Here is a 20,707-nt window from a genome sequence, read left to right on the forward strand (position 1 = left end):
TCAGTCCCTGTACACCACCGAGTTATGTTTTTCTACTGCTGGGCATTTCAAAGAGTGCCATTGATGAGCTGAATATGGATATTGGATCGCTAATAAGCTGAGTGCTCCAGACATGCTGCTGAGCCTCTTCTTTCCTAGATACTGAATACCCCTTGTCTTATGTTATATAACTTTCTGTTGGTGCCACCAGTGCTGACAGTGGCAGAACACAAGGACTGCTCATGTCTAAAAATGTGCTCCTAATACCCCCTCCTGAGTCTTAGAAGTGAAAGGAAGAAGGACAAGGCGCTGCTTGGACATGGAACATAAGGGAATATAACTGGAGAACAAAATCCTCAGGTCTCTCCTTTTTGCACTGAATTCTGGCCTCTGAATAAAGCCTCATGCTGCACAAATTTGTAACAAAAACTCATTTTAATTTGTTCCACTAGTGCCATATGGAAGTTTATATGTCAGCATTTTTGTTTAGCTATTTATGATTGTATTAGGAAATGTATTCATGCATATGTTCAGTAAAAATGTGCATGCTGTGGTTGCCAACTGTACTTTCTCTGTCACTAAACCTGGTGTTGTAAAAAGAAAAGTTGCATTTAATATTCCCATGCCCATGCTCTCACAGTAAGCAGGTTGTGTAGAGGAATTATGGCGCTCATTTTCTCTCCGTAGCTAAGAATGTTGATGTTGGCAGAGTGTTGCAACTGCTCTTGAAGCAGAGCGATGGTCTCCATCCAGTTGTTCATCAACCTTTTCAGAACATAATCATCATTTAATAGCAAGAGACTTGGATTTAACCTTAAATACTTTTTCTTATTAATAACTATATACAGCACAAAGTCAGGAGTTGTCATAAAACACCAAATCTATTGCACTAACATGTCATAAACGTAATTGTCTTTAACACACACTCATACACACACACACACACACACACACACACACACACACACACACACACACACACACACACACACACACACACACTGACCCTTAAACACTGCTCTAAATCTTCCCCAACTGTTACCATGTCACCACAAACAGTCTCAAGTGTGCCACTTCACATTCTGCAGAGCCAGTTTAGAGAGTGGGAACCTTGAAGAAAACAATTAATCACAGAAGGCAATACAACTGGAATGCAGGATAGATTATGTTGTTATTTGGGGTAAAAAGATTGATTGATTTGATTCACATTTGGCATCAAGCTTGAGAGTGCAATTGACTGTCAGCTAAGCCCCTCTAATGATAACAGGGGCAGATTTACTACTTGAAATTCTTACTCATTTTTTAAGTAATGGGTCCTTGATTTCAGACAGTGGTAAACAAAAGCCTGATTTCTAGATGGTGACCATTGATTTTTGGCGATTGTAAAAAAAGCATAGTGTACTGTAAAATAGTCTTAAATATTAACTTCATAGCTACATTCACGATATAGTGCTTAAAGACTGAGGATGAAGCTGTATGTCCCAGGAAAAAAGTCAGCATCTTCACCAGTTGACGATCCATGTTGCTAGAAGACATGACAATTAGGAAACAGCATGTTCTCGTATTGCAGTGTAGAATTAGTAAGTCCTTGTTTTATAAGTAAAAAGAAGAAAAATGTAAGATCAGACTTGGAGAAGCAAATAAGACAGGGGTGAGATGCTTTATTAACTCCACAAAAGTATTAAATGTTCCTTGGACTTGGAAGCACTGGTAACACTGGGTTAGGTTACTACTGTACTGTAAGCTATGTAGTTAGCCAGCAGTGGAGGAAAGTAACTCAAGTACTGCACTTAGGTACACTTCTGAGGTTCTTGTACTTTACTTGAGTATTTCCATTTTATGCTACTTTATATTTCTACTCCGCTGCATTTCAGTGGGAAATGTTGTAGTTTTTTATTCTACTAAAAATATATTTGAAATTATTTTCATAACATTTAGTGTTTTTAGTGTTTTTCCAATAAAGATATATATCACAATACGACAAATGTGTGCAAAATTACATATTAAATAATCAAATTCATGTTCAGTGTAATGCACTGTGTTCCAGTATTAAGTATTACATCAGACGAAAATCTCCACACATGTAAATTAAAAACTTCAGTACCTAATTTTGGTAGTTTATAATTAAAATTAGCTTAGAATCATTAACTCAATTCACAGATAAGAAAATATGTTGTATTTATGATGCGATTCCATTTAAAAGTTGTTGTTCTGCATAATGAGTAGGCCACTTTTAGTGTACATTTTGCTGGTAATAACTCTGCACTTTTACTTAAGTTACATTTTGAAATCAGGAATTCTAATGCAGTATTATTATGGTGTGGCACTATTACTTTTACTTAAGTGTAGGATTTGAATGCTTCTTCCAGTGTTATGCTAACATTTGCAGCTTACATTGGACCAGATAAAGACACTGTTTAATCTTTACACTTTTTCCCTTAAGCTTTTGGTTTTGGAGCAAGTGAAACAGAAACCACCATCCATGTTTTTTATTAGCTATGGGGAATATCACTCATAATATATCCCCATGTACACCACTTCATGTTGAGAAATCAAAGTTTAACAGTTATGCCTAGTTATGGTCACTAAGCTATGACTGGATAATCACCATTTGGGCAGGTTTAGTGAACAATCAACTCTTGAGGGATTTACAAATGTTGCTGATATATTTTCTGGTTGAAGTTACCTGACATAGTTGATTCCTGTGTTTTGCCATGCTTTTGTTTTTCTTCCAAAAATTATTTGCTCTGTTGAATTAATATCCTCTTCATTTACTATACAAAGTGCATTAACCCCTTTCAAATACCTCATCTTTGTTCCCAAATGTTGCTCTCCAAGTCATGAGTCTCTGTCAAAAAAGGCATTCGCTACTCTTTTCATCGACAGTGTCATTTAATGAGAGGCACTTACAGTAGACTCTAACACAATTAGGTGTTCCATGACAACCTCGGGAGGAAAATTAATCTCTCAAATGAAATTGGTCTCAGTGCTCAATATGTCACCCAGTGGGATGCGACTTCATTTCTATTCAATGACCCTCCATGAATTAAAGCTCATTTCCTGAATATGTCGCTTCACGGAGGCTCCCGCAGCAGGATGCAGGCTTTCAACCGTAGCAGCTCAGAAAACCTTCCCCTCTTCCCATTTGATTCACGGATTACATCTGATTACAGATTTGAGCTGGACACCCTCTGCGACAGCCATGCAATCTCCTTTTTTCCCAGAGTCGTCTTGTTAAATTTACATAAAGCTGATCGGATTTTGGCTTGAGATTCTTCTGATTCTCACGTTTCATAACCACAACATGGATGGGATACATTACATTAGAGAAAACAACCTTAGTCATCAAACCAGGAAGTTATTTGTTGATTGATATATTGTTACTAGCAACTGTTGCTTCAGTGAGTGGGTCAACGATTGGCCTTGATACTGTAGCTTTCAAAAATCTTTTAAAATGACATTCAGCTATTGTCATTGGCTTGTACCTATCTACAAACAATACACTGTTGCACTCTACACATCTTGTCTCAAATGTCATGTTACTACTTAATAAAATTACTACTATTCAACAACAAGACAAAGACATGTTTTTTTCTTTTTCCCTTTGGTGGAAGTGTATTGTGTAAGTGTGTATGTAAACATAGTTTTGACAGCAGCTCTCAAATGAAGAGAACTATGTGCCACACAAGCAAAGAAATAATACAACCAAACTCCTTATGCACTCATAGTCCACATCTAGGACAGGTCGGCAGCAATAGAAAACAAGTAATACATCTTTTTGTTCAGCGTAGTCATGAAAATATCTGTTTTATACAAAAATTAAATACAGTTACTGTATGTTACAACTTCTTTTTTTCCCACACAGGTGAGCTCAAGCATGACTACAAAGCCTCTGAAAAAGAGAAAAGAAAAAATCCTAGATTGGTTCTTGTCAAGGGGCTTGATAATAATACATGTGCAGCATTTGGCAAAACAACAGACACCCTTCAGCAAAGTAAAATCACCAGAGTCACCAAAGCACAGGAAGGAGAAAGTGAGGGATAAAGGGAGGAGTGAAGGAAAGGGAGAAAGGAGAGAAGAACAAGTAAGGAAGAAGGCAGTGAGGCAAGATGTTTTAAGATGTCCCCGTCCACGTTATCATTATTATTTATTATTATTATTGTTATCATTATTATTATTATTATTATTATTTTCATAATGTCGTGTCTAGTTTTGTACAGTTTGCTCTCAGAATGTGGGTAGCTCTAGAAACCTCTGGGTGGTGTCTCCAGTCTCCTTTAATGAAGTATCAGCCAATGGCATAATCACAAAGCGAGGGCTCCGACCGTTTCCTCTGCGAGATTATAAGACAGCAGTGACTTCACCAAGCCTTTCATAAATCCATCTAGCATTCAGTATAACAGATCAGTGCACAACCTGTTGCACTAATTACACTTTCGCCCACCACTGCAGCCTTGGATATACAAAAGAGTTGCTTATATTGTATGCTGAGCACATTGTCCACACATCTTTTGTCATTCATGTCCTTAAGGTTGAGAAGTCAGTCTCAACGTATGTGGTTTTAGGGTTTTGGTTGAGGATGGGAGACCGTTCAGGTCTCTCAGCAAAGGGAAACAATCAATAGCAGGAGCACTATGAGGGAAAGAGCGAGCTGGCGACTGATCGGGGGATGATGGAAGGAGGCCCGTCCAGACAATTGGTCATCACACTCCCCGGGGCCCTGGCAGCGAGCTCTCTCACACAGGACACCCGTGAAGCCGGGGGAACAATGGCACCGCTGATGGTGGTGGCACGTGCCACCGTTCTGACAGCGCAGCATCGCGTTGTCACACACCCGAGCTGCGGAGACAAAGCAAAAAGTGCAGGGGAGACAGGAAGAGGTGATTAATAGATCACTCAGTGATGGGTCGGAAGATAACATCAACAGGCAGGTTCACAGGGCACAAGCTGCCTCTTCTTGTCCTGTCTGCATCGCTCTGTGTCCTTAGAGCATAGCTGACTCATTAGGGAGGGTGAAGCCAAGGACTTTTGTGGAGGAGTGCAGAGAGAAAGAAGAGAGATAACCAGGGCGCATATTGTATGAATACTAGCATGCAACCTTTGAAAACCCTTTCTATAAATGATTGTTTGTGACAAAAGAACATAGACAGACATTTTATGGATTTATGGATATTTTTAGGAACACTGCAGGGACTTTAGAGCAATAATCCTTGCAAAACAAAAGAGCAAACAAATCATGGCAGTGATGAGGTGAATTAGTGAATCAAAGGATGCCAGAGTATTGTGAAACAGCCCCTCTGTGTAGGACAGTCGAATTAAATTTTGTTTCTCTCTGGCACAATGACACTCAAAGAACAGACAGGAGCAAACATGGGATGGATACCTGGCTCCCCTACACCACCATCACTACCTTTGATATGCAAATATAGCATTTCCAGGTAATTCACCAATTGCTGTTATTTTCTTCTCTGCGGTTAACCATAAAACAAACAATACAACACTGTTAGAAACAAAGGATGTCACATTCAGAGCTGCATTATTTCTTTGTTTTGATATACAGTAGACTGATTAGGAGTACATAGGCTAATATTCACATTTCCAGACAAAAAACTCACAACTCAATTATCCCAAGAAGCCTCTCTGCTGGCAGAGGTGAAATCCTGGAAGAGGTAATATTTGCCAAGAGATTTCAGTGTAATTGGATATCTCTCCCTGCATAAATAGTAATCACATTTTTTGGTTCTCAGTAATGTGGCTCATGCATCAGAATAAACTCAACAAATAAGCATTGCTTCTGCCAAAACTGATTAAAAGGGCATTGGTATTGCATTTAACTCCTCCTCACACACACACACCACTGCTGGCATGTGTTTTAAACAGAGATGCCACACGTGGATATGGAGTTTTATCATCAATGTGGAATTTGTATTAATTTTGTGATGAAGTGTTGCTCTTTTGGTCGACTTTCCTTGCTACTTCTACCTCACTGAGTGAAATCCCAGAGCCTTTTGACCACCCTGAGAGGTATGGAGTGCCAGCTTGTTGCATTTAACCGCTTTTATGCTTATAGAAAGATCAGTGGTTATAGTATTATAAAAGATAGCAAAGATAGCAACTTCTTCTTGTCAGTCAGACCCCTTACTTAAAATGCAGCAGGTCTTGTGGCTGCGTTGGATGATAAATTCCTCCCTGTATGATTGTTGAACACTGGAGTAAGATAATGAGTCTGGCAACAAGCCACTGCTCTTTTATTCAGAGAGTGACACCAAAACCTGACATTTACCATTGATGTCTTAGATTAAAATTGTTTTGCAATGAAATGTCTTTGAATCAGTGCTGAGAATATGATATCATGAGGCTTCTGTTTGGGCTAAACACAGAAAAACTGAAAACAGACAAATGTGCAAATCATACGAATGATTGTTATGAAAAAGCTGTTTGCATTCATTTTTCCTATAAAGGGCAAATCAATACTGAACAAGAAAAATAAGTATGTTGGAGATGCTTTGAAGTGCAATCATCTGATTTTTGATTATTTCAGTCCTGCAGCTGTGAACACGTTTAGATTAGAATGACTATATTATTACTGGGTGTATTTGAGGCTGGCGTCAACCATTGCTGATAAAGTCAGCTTCCCTCTTTCCCATGAAAAGCATGCCATGAAGTCCAATCATTTCTGAGCTGATATTTTGCAGAAAAGCACAATATTTGGCAATTTCCTGGTGATATTAAGTAAGAATGTAATGATTATACTTTGATTATAATGTTTATAATCAAGCCTAATCCTAACCCAAACCTTTGCCAAACTATTGCATGCAATAGGCTTTTATCAAGGAAGATATTTCCACGTAACATTAGGAAAAGCACTAAAATATATGAAATACTAAATAAATACTAACATGAAGGACATCTGAATTCCATTTAGCTGCTTAAGTTTCAGAGTCCTGGTATTGTGCATGTTGGCTCACTGTCACACTGTCATGACTTACAGGGACATTTGAAAAGAACAGAGCCATCAGGTAACACCTGTGCTTTTCCTGCTATAACAAGTCAAAATTACTGCTGTAAAAATGGTCTATGATAGGCCTGAACCTGGCGTAAATATATCTCAGACCCTATCAGTGTTTGTCCAAGTTGTATACCTCTAAAACACTCATGCCCAACTAAATTACAGTCTTACTGGTGCAGAAGTGTCTGTACTTGAACTTTGCATGCATCAAAATCAGCTCCTGAACCACAGAAAAAAGAAACCTGCTGCTGCCTGGTCCTCAGTGGATTCAAACATTCAACATGTTGGCCTCCTGACTACACCCCAATCAGTAATGTCAAAACAGGTTTCTCATTTTACAGCTAATGGAGAACACCTGCTCTGTGTGTTTTGGGAAAGATTTCCATGGGATCGACTCAAGTCTCCATTGTCTAGTCTATACATTAACGTTGTTGCCTGTGGCCGAAGGATAATCTGTGTGTCCTCCAGCGGACCCTCAGGACCATTGTCTTTCTAAAAGCATCTGCAGCCCAATTAGTTTGCTTATGCAGAAGCTTAAGCCTGCGGTGTCTTTGTGGAGCCACTGCAGGCTCTGTTGTCATGACAAAATAACAGTGTAAAATAAGCTAATTGTTCTGTGTCACTCAGAAAACTAATCTCACATAGAGACTGGATATATGTGAAATAAAAAAGGTTTGGCTTCTTCAGTTGTCTGTTACAGACAATGTGAACATGTCTGTGTAACATAACATAGCGAGACAACTTTGTGGGTTGAGGTTATAAAAAGAAAACTGACTTTACTTGACACTGCATGGTGTAAAAAATGATGCACTTATACATGCATAGCTATTATCAATATAACTAATTGTAAATGTAAACTATAAAATCTGATTATTACACTATGAGATAGATAAAACTGAGTGTTTATGGGAACAGAAAGAGTGTTTAAAGGGGCATATCTGAAATTTAGTATTGCACTTCCATAAAATTGGGGGACTTAAAATTAAATCAAAATTAAAATTGAAGCAGCAGAGCCTGAGATACAGTATGCTCACTTTTAGTCTTCAGTATAGGTCAAGCTACCAAAACCCTGTATCCTACATTTCCCATAAGGCAACTCTAAAAATGTGTAGTTTCCAAGCTCAAGCCAAAGAACGTGATGTGTAAAAGTGAATCTACCTTCATTTTTTTGTTATTTTGAATTATTGTAGTGACAAATGTTTCCCTGTGTGACATCACTCCCTTTCAGACTTTTGCTGGCAGCAAGTGAGAACACAGCAATTACAGTCTTGGCTAAGTACAAGCATACTCTCTCTGGGACATATGTGCACCTCACACCTCTGTCAGATGTGTGACGTTTTAGCAGTATAACTGTTATGACAGATCCATCCTTGAACCGTGGTGTTGCACGAAGCAACATGGAGAAAAATTCACTAGAGCAATAACATAATAGTCATAGATAGGAGGGACAAAGATATGAATTACACTACTGATTGAATTATTGTGTCAGTCAGAACACATTTCATCTACTATGATACTGAAGTACTGGGTGTGCTATTTCCTCTGTTGTGACTTGTGTCTGTTTATGTCCTAAACATACTCAGACAGCTCTCTAATTCTCTCCTCTCAGTGAACTTTTGATGTCCCCAGATACTCTGCAACCGAAGTCCCTGAGATACAGAAAATCACAGCATGATATCAGATTTAAAGTTACAAATCGATGTCCTGGATCATAGCTCCTGTCACTCCTTTTTATTGGAAGATCTAGATCTTATATGGTAGAAATAAGTTCTGTTGAATAGCCAACTCTTTAAATACATCAATTCATATCAAAAGATCTGATATGACATGAATCACTGACTTTTGTTGCAGTCATGCAAAGACTGAAAGGTAGGTTTAGTATTAAAGATCACTTTTTTTTCACAGGATAGACCCTGCAGTACCTCCATTTAATTACAGGGAAAATCATATTTTTAGCAATTCATTTAATATTTTTAAAATCCCTTTATGACTATAGATCCACCAGTGCAATTAACTATAACTGGAGACAGTTTTCAGATACAGGATCTGCTAATTATATGCTCTGAGACAGAACAGTGTTGCTTCAATTACACTGGATCAATATCTTTTGCCATGATGTCAGTGTAAGCTGAAACCCGCGTTCAGCCATGCCTCCTGTTATCATATTAACATGATGGCTTTATCATTAGTCATGACTTGGGGCTTTGATGCTCAATATAAATTGTCAGCTGCATAGTAGCATTTGGCAGCTGCAGTTATACTACTGTATCCAAAGACAGAAAGAAGCCAGATTTTTCTATTACTAAAGTACAAGGGCTATTTTAGCAAACGCTTGTCAAGTCAGATTTGGAAGATTACAAATTTGATTGATATCAATCTGATGTCTGTGGGATAAGTATGGCACACAGCTTTTTAGCTTAGCTTCGCATAAGGACTGGAAGCAGGGGGAAATAGCTAGCCTGGCTCTGTCAATAGTTCAAAAATATGCCAACCAAGACCTATAAAGATCAATAATTAAAACATATCTCTTTTGTTGCATGTAAAAATGGCAATTCTGATTTTCAGAGGGAGTTATGCACTGTAAGTATTTCTCTACAAATTGACTCTCTGGAGTTATGACCACTGTTTTTGACGTGACCAGTTTTAGAGGTGCTGGTAGCTATATTTTTGAATTTGGGCAGAGCAAAACTCACTGTTTTCCCAGCTTCTAGTCTTGATGCAATTTTCCTCCTGGCTCCAGCTCTCTACTTATCACACAGACAAGAGAATAGTATTGATCTTCTTATCTAAGTCATGGCAAAAAAGCAAATGAATATATTTCCCACAATGTTTATTATTATACAAACGGCTACTTTTTGTGATCATTTCAATAACTCCACAGAAGTTTGCAATAAATACCTCAAGAGGTGCCCTGTGAAATGTTTAATTTTTCTTCGTAGACACATAATCATTGGTGCCAAGGAGATGTCGTTAAGTTTTTTTTCTTTTTGCACTTTCCAGCAACCACATTTTCAATAAAACCATGTCCAGGCTGAGATTTTAGTAGCTTGCACTTAAATCATGGCACCAAAGCTGAAATAAATAGAAACAAATAAATAGAAAACAATTAATTGCCACTTTTCTTTGTTTTTACCTGCTGGTCAATGCGAAACAAGACATATAAGGATGTCACTTTGGACTCTTAGAAATTTTGAGGGGTATTTTCACTGTTTTATAACATTGTATGACAAACTATTAGTTGATTAATTGAGAAAATAATTTGTAGATTCATTTATAATAAAATATGATTTGTTGCAGCTCCACACTTATCACTGCAAATGCTGCATAACTTTCTTGTGTTTATTGCCAAGACATTGATGTTGTTGTATAAAATGTCACCTCTTCGCTAACCTCAGAACTGGAGGATTTTTCCATGGAGTGTAAAGAACTGCAAATGTAAGTGCAGAAAATGCAGCACACCTATAGGTAAAAGCTTTCATGAATTTTGTGTAGGTTAGATTGATACTGTGTTCTGACACTTTATATGGAAATGATGCAATGTTACACAGGAAGGCGGAATTATTTGTAATCCACTCCCGTGCAGTAGCTGGTTTCTTTCCACCTCTGACTGCAGTAAACACTGGATTATTTTCATAGGTGCATCTTGTGCCTAGCTTTGTGCAGCTAGAAAAGGGAAGAAAACAGCCTTTCCAAGATCGTGGAAATACTGAGACCTCTTTTAATTTTTGTCTTCTGGCTGTGAGAGCAGTGGTGCAGATGCGACTTAACACTCACTACACAGGATATCTGGGGCTGAGGATTAGCTGGAGATAGCTCGAGATCAATCTACATAAAACCCCCTGGAGCCTCTTCTCTCCTTTCCTTTCCTCTCCTTTTTCTCTTTCCTTTTTTTCCTTGTGAACATGGCAGAAAGGGTGCACCCCCAGAGAGCATTCTGGGTAATTAAAAAGAGGGCATGATCAAAGAGGTTAGGAGGCTGTGGACTCAGTGATCATGAGGCATGTGGTCCATTCCCCACAGTGTTCTCACAACAAAAGGTCTGCCTTGTAAGCACCAGCATGTTTGTTGTGTGCATGCAGGATGAAATCATCTGGGCTTTGATAAAACAACTGACTGTATACCGCTATTTGCATGTGCTGTGCTTTTGTCAAATTGCCAATCAATAAACAATCAATTCTTTCTATGTATTGTCAATGTCATGCTGAAGTTACAAAGCCTACAAGCCTACCTTGGTTACGATTTGCAACACCAAGAGATGAAGCATTTGCTCGATCTGTGTAAAAATGGGAAAAGTTATATATTACAGTGGGTTGTCATATAATTCATACTGTTATGTAGTTAAAGCACAGGGACAGCATGCATTGATTCTTAGTTTTTTTTTTTTTTTTTTTTAACAATAATCAGTATGCCATTTGTGCTGATTTGCCCCAGAAATATTGTAAAATTTTTGGAGTGTTTGGAATAAAAATGGGCTAATGTAAAATACTCTGCATGCAGCTTAAGTGAATGTATTTTCCACAAGACAAAGGTAGAGACATGTACATATGGTGGCTGCTTTTGTTATTCGGTATAAGGAGTCACCTTCAGGCATCAACATGCGAAGGGATGCATGGTGGGAACCATGTCTTCATAAAACATCATTTTTTCTCTGGCTTAGGGCTAATATCTGTCTGTGCGTTTATAGCAAATATTCCAGTGTGGATTGGAGAAATGACTCTCCGTAGTGCCTGGGCTTGCTGATACACAGGCCCAAATGTGCAGAATTCTTGTACAGTATTTTACAGTATTTTAGTTTAGCTAGTGTTTTTATAGTTTCAGCTCCTTAACTACAAATTGTGTATACCTAATAGTACTGGTGACAATTTTGCAAACCATGCTGCAGAGTTTTAAGGTATTTTTCCTATGTTACATGTATCCATTGGTTTCCAGTCATTCCGTACAATATATCAATATATAAACAAAAAGTAGAATTTTGTACTCAATGTAAATGCTATAATGAGTTGTGTAATCCAATAGAACACACTCCTTTGTCAGGAAGTACCATCTTAAACAAATTAATGTGAACTTAATTTTCATTGTAAATATAAATGAACAGCTCACAAGAAGGCAGGAAAATTACATTCCTAAAATATGAAACAAAACATCATGGTTTGCAAAATTGTTAGCAGGAAAGTGAAGTATAAAGGATTTGTAGAAAATTGGCTTAAACATGCAAAATTAGTCCTTTAAAAAAATCTTTTTGTTTTCTAAAACTAGGCAGATTTTTTTCATCATCTTCCCAGGATACCACTTTAAATTTCTGTTCTTGAAACAAGTTGACATGCACTGGAGAAAAGTAAAGCTGTCTTACACCATGCATTGGTTCACTTCTATTCATAAAATGTATGAAATGTATAAATGCATAAATGCTTTGATAGGATGGATTTTTTGTACTATGGAAAACATGATGATGAGCGAAAATGATAATGCAAAGCACTATTTTTCACACCAATATCATAAATCAAACAAGAATTAGTCATCACTGAGGGAGGAAACCATTAGTCAGCATGCCAATTTATAAAGCTTGTTCAACTTACGCACAGGTCCATGATTACTGGGAATACCTGCAGAAAGAGCAAAGAAACAATGTTTCATTAAAGCTTGGAGTCAACATGCATGGATTTCATTTTACTCTTGAAAACTGCAAGAAAACATTTTTGTTTGGGTTGTTGAATAATTCAGTGCCCACCAACACTTATCCACTTGGTCTCCACTGTGTCCACTGATTAACAGCGGCCACGGCTCTGCAGAGAACCTGACCAACACCCGCCTTCTTCTGATGATAATAACAGGTCTTCGAGTGATGAAAAGTCAACAGAATTAGAGCTCTAACTATACAAAAATACTTTTCATCAGCGTTTTCATTTATATTTGGAATAAATAGTTTGTTTTCCTTATTTGCTATTGGCTCATCCAAAAAAGGTAGATAATGACCATTTTACTGTATCATCTTTGAATCAGTGAATCTCTGAATTAAATGAATCAAACAGCATCTGCAAATAATTCATAGTTTTGCCTTCTCTTTGACCTTCTCAGTGTCAGGTTAGTAGGATTTCCAATATGTGGAAAACTGAGAGCCAATCAAAAAACCTAAGCATCCCAAAAACAAGTTAAAAAACTGCAATTTTTGATTCTTTTTACAATCTTTATCGCTTTGTCCCTTTGTAATTATGTTTCAATGGGGTTTTCATTTTGTTTGCACCCCATTCAACACTTTATCAACAGTTTGGGACTGTCTCAACTATTGGCAAGTGCACAACACTGCAGCAGGAAAATCACAGATTTTAAGCTCCATAAAAGGGACATTTGAAAGAAAGCAAGCAAGCCGCAATTCTTAACCAATAGTTGTTCTGCCTGAGAAATGGAGGGCAAACAATCTTGGCCTTTGAAGCATAAACACATTCTACAGTCTGATCAAACTCTCAGCCCCAGCCCCTCTTAACCTGTGAACCTGCTTTGGAACACAAGATGAGTTGACGCTCCCTCCAAAGTGGACTGTCAACATAATTCTCGAAGTGATTCCTCTTCTGCTCGGCAGGCAACTTACAGGATTTTCACCTCCTTCTTTTAGGGACAGCATGGATTTGAATCACTCTCAGTCACTCTCTGCTGCTGACAGCTATGGCCCATAGCAACCCAGTGCTCCATTTTGGGCTCTAATTTATTAGATGAAGGGTCATGTATGTCCATATATCTGTATGTGCATGGATCTGAATATGTAATAGACCTCGCCCTGTTCCTACCTGTGAGATAAATGACTTCCATGATTAAAGAGGAAGACTTGATGACAGATGAAAGCTATTAAACCATAATTACATTTTGCACGTTCAGCATATTTGTCTTGATACCAGGGCTGTGTGTTTAATATCCTCATAGGAAATATGAGCTTTACATAATGGATAAAGGCATGTTACTGGCCACGGCGTTACTTATGAGAGAAATAATAATAATTCAAGACAAAAGTGTGTTAATTCAACACCTGGGGGACCAATATTGTTACGTCACTTCCATGTGCAACATTATTGCATTTTATGCCACTGCCAAACAAGTGTCTAATATTGCTTTTGATATGGCTAGACCTTAGTTTCATCAGTTCGGTGCAGATGCGGCCAAGTGTTGGATTTTTTAATAACGGCCTGTCAATCTGACAGTGAGCACCACATTGCAGGGAGACTCATAACACAGAAGAGGTGCAGGGGTAAATCTAGCAATATCTCCTTAGAGTTCACAAACATTCCCACAAACAAACTCCCACACACGATCAAATGTGTTGCATGTACATGACCACACACGCACATACAGTTTGGTGCACATACATGCATACACAAACACACACAGATTCAGAAGACTTATATAAATGACTCTGCAACCACGTGATTTATAATCAACAAATAGCCCTGGGAAGAGCAAGAAGAATCACTGTTACTGCTCAGATTTATTCACACAAAATCAGTGGATCAATAGCAATATCATATCTCTGTACAAATCTAATCAGAGCACCATGTCTGAGAATTCAAGTCAGACAATCAAACTGAGCATCTGAAAAACCTGCTGTCAGTCCCAGCAGACTGTTGCCATGAGAGTTTCTGACTGCAAGGCTGAATCAGTGTGAACGGAGGACCAGAGGGCTAGATCTTCCACCATCTGGCCTCGCCTGGCCGTCCACCACCACATCCCTGAGTGGCTGTATTAGATTTATTGAGGCAATGAGCCCCCTGCCTCAGGCATGGGATTTGATAAATGTGACTCAACTCTCGTCCAAGATTATAATGGGGATAATGCAAAAGAGCACCTTCTGCCTACGAGATACCATGTGAACAGGCAGAAAAAATATCCAGCATTAGTTCACACTTGACATGGACTTGAGGTACAAATGCTAAATACAGTGATAAAATACTGAAAGCGGTGATATTCTCATTAATTGAATACAGAATGAATGAAACCACAGCTGACCAATGACTCAAAGTCTTAATGGACTTGTGCAATGTTCGGTTAGTGACCCAAAATGACTTATCAGGGTTTTCTAATCTATCACCCCTATGGTTAAACACAATATGTAATTTCTGCTGCTAGGGGTCTCTCAATCAAAACAATAACAAGAGATGGAGTTTGATGAAGTTGAAGCTGTGTGGGATCATGGGAATTGTTGTCTTCATTGTTAAACAACAGCCTCTCCCAGTTAGGATTACTTCAGTGTTCATTGTTCAGGAGGTTTTTTACCAGGGGCTGAATTATCCTCAGAGGTCCCCTCCTCTCCAAAACAAACGTACACAGGGATTATAACCGGTAAAAACACTGAATGACCCAATCAACAAAATGTATAACATTGGTCTGGTTGTTTTTAGATATTTTAATGTGGAATAGTTACATATTATAGCTTTAAGAATTGGTTAAGTTTAGGAAACAACAATTAAGTTGGACCTAGTATTCAGAACTTTTTTGTCAAGCTCCTTGGTTAAGGTTGGGAGAAGATCTGTGGTCATGACAAATGGTTAGAAAATGACTATGTGGTTAAAAGGAATCAAAACTGAAACATCATAACATGGACCTCTGGTCTGTGGTGTTGATGTTACACCTTTTGGAAGCTCAATCCACCCTGACCTCCTCCTAAGAGATGTTCAGTCTTGTAGTCAGATTGCAAAGGTTTGCTTGTCACATCAACGTAAACATCAGTCATTCTAAGAATTTGAACAAACCACCAAAGTTGTGGTTTTACTAATGAAGTCTGATATGATGTTAACTATAAGTCTTCTTACACAGTAGGAAGATTTAAATCTACCTTCCAAAAGGAAACAAAGAAGAAACACTAGTAGAACACACTCCTCCCAGCCAAAGTACATATTGTACAAAAAACTGTACAGCCCAGAAGCATAGAGCTAATGTGATAAACAGGTGCAACGATGTCTCAAAGGAAAAGAGAAAAATAAAAGGTATGATATTTCATTGTCACAACATTCATCAGTTACCAGTGTCTCTTGAAGCCAGACTGATAAAAGGTGTGTTGCTACAAGCCATGCAGTATTTCTTGTAAATTCGCTGCAAGGCCAGTCTGTATGCACTGAACATTAGAAATACTTATATACTTACATATATTTGCAGTTCCTTTGGGTATAGGGAGGTAGGAGCCCACACTCCAGGCTCTTCCATGGTAGTGCCTCTTACAGCGGCTGCAGTCTGGCCCTGTGGTGTTATGTTCACACTCACATCCCAGCTTCCCCTTGTCAAACACACAGCTGTTGGCATGCAGGTTGCACTTGCACCTGAGACAGAAAGATAACAACAAAAGATGGAGACATGAATAGGCATCATTCTGGACCCTTTGAATCAATACCTTCTGGAGGGGATACACAAAGTTTGCCCTTCCTGCAGCGTTTATTTGTGCCTTTCAAATTTTTTGACAGGGGTAAATTGAAATCCTGGTGGGTTATCTGACTTGGATCGTGCCTCCACAAAGCTTCATTATGCTCGCCTTTAAAAAAACAAGGGCTCATTTGTCACTGCCCCCGCGGAGAGAACGGCGATGTGAGTAAGGTCACTTTTGCCACTCTGAGAGCTAAATGAAAGGCACTCTGTAAGATTTGCTAATTGAGCACAAAACAGGGATCTGATAGAGAGATGATAGCACAAAGAGAAGCTGCATAGCCTGTTAATTCTCTTTTTTCTTTCTCTTCAAAGTCACTGTGTTATTTGGAAAGGGAGCCTTCAGGCAGGAAACCCTACCGGTCAGCAGAGCTGGTTTATTAGACAGAACTGTGGCAGACCTGACAGATGCTCCTGACAGGAGACGGGAGAAGGCCTGACGGCTTTCAAGATTCAACCAAACCCACCCCTCTTTTGACCACATGGAACAAGTGTGCTTGTATTTCCAAGCTTGTGGAAAAAGAACAAGTTGGTTGCAGTTTGAGACTCACTTGTGTCGATCTAACAACCTGAATGAGCAGTAAATTGGATGTTCGCAGAATATAACCCTTTTCATTTTGAGGATTGTGTTTACTCCCAGTGAAGCTCCACAAGAGCCAGAACAGGCTATGTTTGTTGTATTACAGTTTCATATTCCATGTGTATTCCAAATATAATTCTCCATATTTGATTTTACTCCTAAGTGGGTAAGGGGGGGGGGGGGGGGGGGGGGGGGGGGCATCCTCTGGAACTGATACTCTACCCGTCCCCAGGGCTTCGGGCTGCTCATGGTTTCACATCATGCCTATGTTTGTTTTTACAAAGTGCTTCCGAGGGAAGATTTCTCCCGTTTGAGACAGAAGAGCTGGGTATCTGTTGCCTACATCACCAGTGAACATGAGACAGAGAAATGACAGCAGCAGTCAGAAATACATCCATTTTAATTGACTTCCTGGCCTTACTGTGACATCTTACATTAATGATAGATAACTGCGGGGAACAAGGGAAACTATACCCTGTTCTATTTAGCTGATAAGTGGCAGTAGAAAATGAAATGAGGTCTACAATATATATATATATATATATATATATATATTCTAGACCTCATTTTCATATATATATATATATGTATATATATATATATATTATAATCATTTATTTGAACTTGTCTTCTTAAAATTATGTTTCTCTCTAAGTTTTAGAGCATATTATGAAGCATTTATTGAGTGTTTGTATCTTAATAAACAATAAAAATGTACATTAATGTGTATTCTATTATAAACATTAATTGTTTGTATACACCACATAAATGCTAAGTAGGAGAGGTTAGAATAAAATGTTACCCCAACAGGTCAAAATTAGTCAAAATTAATTTAAAATAAGTAGAAAGGTTGTATTTTTGAAGAGGCATTGTTAGTAATACTTGAAATCCATGTGTGATGAGAGGTGCGCACTTGGTGACAAAAGTGCCCAAAATAGCATAAGAGATTGTAACATCAGAACCAGAACAGTTGAAAACAACTTCTGAAATCTGTTTATAAAAGAAAATCACCATCTTTCCTCAGGTTAAGTGCTGTCTTACAGTATTAGCAGCCATAATGGCTGCAACTGAATACCAGCCCACATTCGCAGCAACTAAATGCTCCTGCCTCTCACCATACATTCCCCATAGTCCTTAACTTTTGAATCAATTAAAGTCCCTGCTCCATAAAATTAATGACTGGGTGTAGCTCTTCTGCCATGCAGACAGCAGCAGCTCCCTGAAGTCAAGAGCAATGAGATTTGACCTTCCACTTAATTAAAAACCAGCAAAATCTGGATCATCGGGTCCAACGGGTGTGGGTAGCACGCTGATATAGTAGAGGATGTGGACTCAGGGGATCTCTGGGATGTGATGCTTTTGCCGCTGGCATTGTCATATTGAAATCAGAGAGCTTTGCTGTCCCCGGTTTGGGTCACAAGAGGGAAGAGATCCCCTGTATGTCCAGCCTTTTGAACTGGTACCATTACAAAGATACATTTCATAAAGTTTTAATGACCTTTTATCCAGTGTTCAGCCCAATGGCAATTGGTATTATCCATTATCCAAACAAGTGACCCTCCCTCAGGAGACGCTAGAGATCATCTATCTCCTCTGTCCTTCCTATCAACTTCACTCCTTCAGCTAGGGGTAAAATGCTCTTAGAAAAGATGAAATGAACACTGTTGTGGCTAAAGTCTGAATCTGTCATTGTTAAAGGGGACATATTATGCTTTTTGTTACAATGTCAGATGTCTATGTGAAACATGGTCAAAGGTAGAAAACTTAAGGTGAACATATGTACAAATGCTCCCTGAGAGTCCAACCTGGTTTTCAACCTGCTCCGAACGCTCCATTTGCAATGTTACCTCTACTTCCTCCTCATGATGACATCAGATTATGTATGCGTGCCCACAAATGACCGTCTGTTCCATGGGTTGTTTGTGTTGTCCACTCACATACTTCAGATTTTCAGATTTGGGCTCGAACATCTACCTATGTATTTGAGAGGTTTCCATTTCGAGCAAAGAAGTGAAATCCTATTACGACTGTTTACATAGCCTCCCGAGCCGCTGAAAGACTGCCAAGGGGCAGCTCTCTGAAGCTGGCCAATCAAAACAGGAGGGGCTCATCAGGAGGGGGGCCTTAATGAGGCAGGAGCTAAAATGTCCTGTTTCAGTTAGAGGCTGAACTGAGGGGCTGTATAAATGGCCAGTATAATATAAATAAGGAGCATCTGGAATATCTTTGCATGGTAAATCATGTGAAGATATTCCAGTTGAGTCCTAGAATATTAATATAGACCTGGTAATCTGATCCGTATTTCATCCAATCACAAGGAAACAATTCTTCATACTCCCCAGGCGGCACCTCTCACAAAAATGGCACTTTTAAATGTCAGACCACTTTCCAACAAGTCCTTCATTTTAAATGATTTTATTTCAACCCATAAATTAGATTTTTTATTTCTCACTGAAACTTGGCAAAGACTTGGTGAAATCAGTTCTTTTTCTGAGCTGTGTCCTCCAAAATTCAAATTTCTTAACTCACCACAGCTTAATGGCCATGGTGGGGGCCTGGCTATGGTTTTTAATGATCTTTTTACCTATAAATCCAAGTTGACTGATGAATATACAAGTTTTGAATTGCTGCTGTGTAAGATTGAACAGTCAGTTCCAGGATCTTGTGCACTTATATACAGACCTCCTAAATTCAACAAGGTTTTATTGATGATTTATGGCTACTAAATCTGATAATCTTTTAATTTTAGGTGATTTTAACATTCACATAGGCTGTCCATCTAACCAACTTGTTCGAGATTTTTGTAACTGACTCTTTCAATCTTACCCAGTCATTCATGGGTACAACTCACCTATAAGGTCATAACCTTGACCTTATTCTAACTTCTGGCATTCCAGTCCACAATGTCCAGATAAACAAGGTCAGCTTATTTTGCCCATTATGTTTTCCACCTCACTCCCTTCCCAGACTCCCAAACCCAGTTTGGGAGGAAACTATTCCAGGTCTATTAGACCCTCTCACTGCCAGGCAGTTCTCAGATGCCTTCTCCTCTGCTATCATTAATGCTCCCCCTGTTGTTCTGGGCATAGAAGAACTGATCACAGTATTCAATTGCACTTGCACCAATATTCTTGATTCTATTGCCCCTTACAAAGTTAGAAAAGCAAAAATCAAAGCTCGGCTCTGGTTTAATTCCATTACTTGCATGGTTAGGCAGGAATGCAGGAGAGCTGAGTGTAAATGGAAAAAAGATAAACTCCAAGTGTCTTACCAGCATCTGAGATACTGTCTGGCCAAATATCAACAGTGTGTCAAAGCAGAGAGAACCAAATATTTTTCTGATAGCATCTTCAAATACAAACCCATAGACCCAAGGTTTTATTTCATACAATAAATACAGTACTCAAGCCTGCAGTCACAAATTGTCATGAAGCAACACTGGATACCTGTGAATATTTCCTAAGATTTTTTAATAAACTGACACTATACGATCTCACATCTCATTGCCCACCTATAATCTGTCAAAATTAAGCACATGCTGCTCAGTTCTCACCAACTTTGACCCCATTTCTCTCTCCTCTTTGTCACATATTATCTCACATATGAACCCTAGTACATATCCCTTAAACATTATTCCCTCACACCTACTTAAGGAAATGCTGGACACTGTTGGGTCTAGCATTTTGTCAATAATTAATAGCTCTCTGGACCCAGCTTGCTTTAAATACGCTGTCATTCAC

At 38.7% G+C, this 20,707-nt stretch overlaps 1 protein-coding gene across 1 annotated transcript in view; it reads right to left on the reverse strand.

The window, feature by feature from the left end:
• Positions 1-2,729: 2,729 nt before the first annotated feature.
• Positions 2,730-20,707, reverse strand: part of LOC137194464 (netrin-G1-like) — a 41,086-nt gene continuing 23,108 nt past the window's right edge. The window contains exons 2-5 of the mRNA XM_067606374.1: positions 16,115-16,287; positions 12,565-12,591; positions 11,217-11,261; positions 2,730-4,818 (exon numbers count right to left, since the gene is read on the reverse strand). Of these exons, the coding sequence (XP_067462475.1) occupies positions 4,580-4,818; positions 11,217-11,261; positions 12,565-12,591; positions 16,115-16,287 (484 nt within the window). The 3' untranslated portion in view covers positions 2,730-4,579. The remainder of the gene's footprint in view (positions 4,819-11,216; positions 11,262-12,564; positions 12,592-16,114; positions 16,288-20,707) is intronic.

This window comes from Thunnus thynnus, chromosome 12 (assembly GCF_963924715.1).
Source record: "Thunnus thynnus chromosome 12, fThuThy2.1, whole genome shotgun sequence".
Lineage (NCBI taxonomy): Eukaryota > Metazoa > Chordata > Actinopteri > Scombriformes > Scombridae > Thunnus > Thunnus thynnus.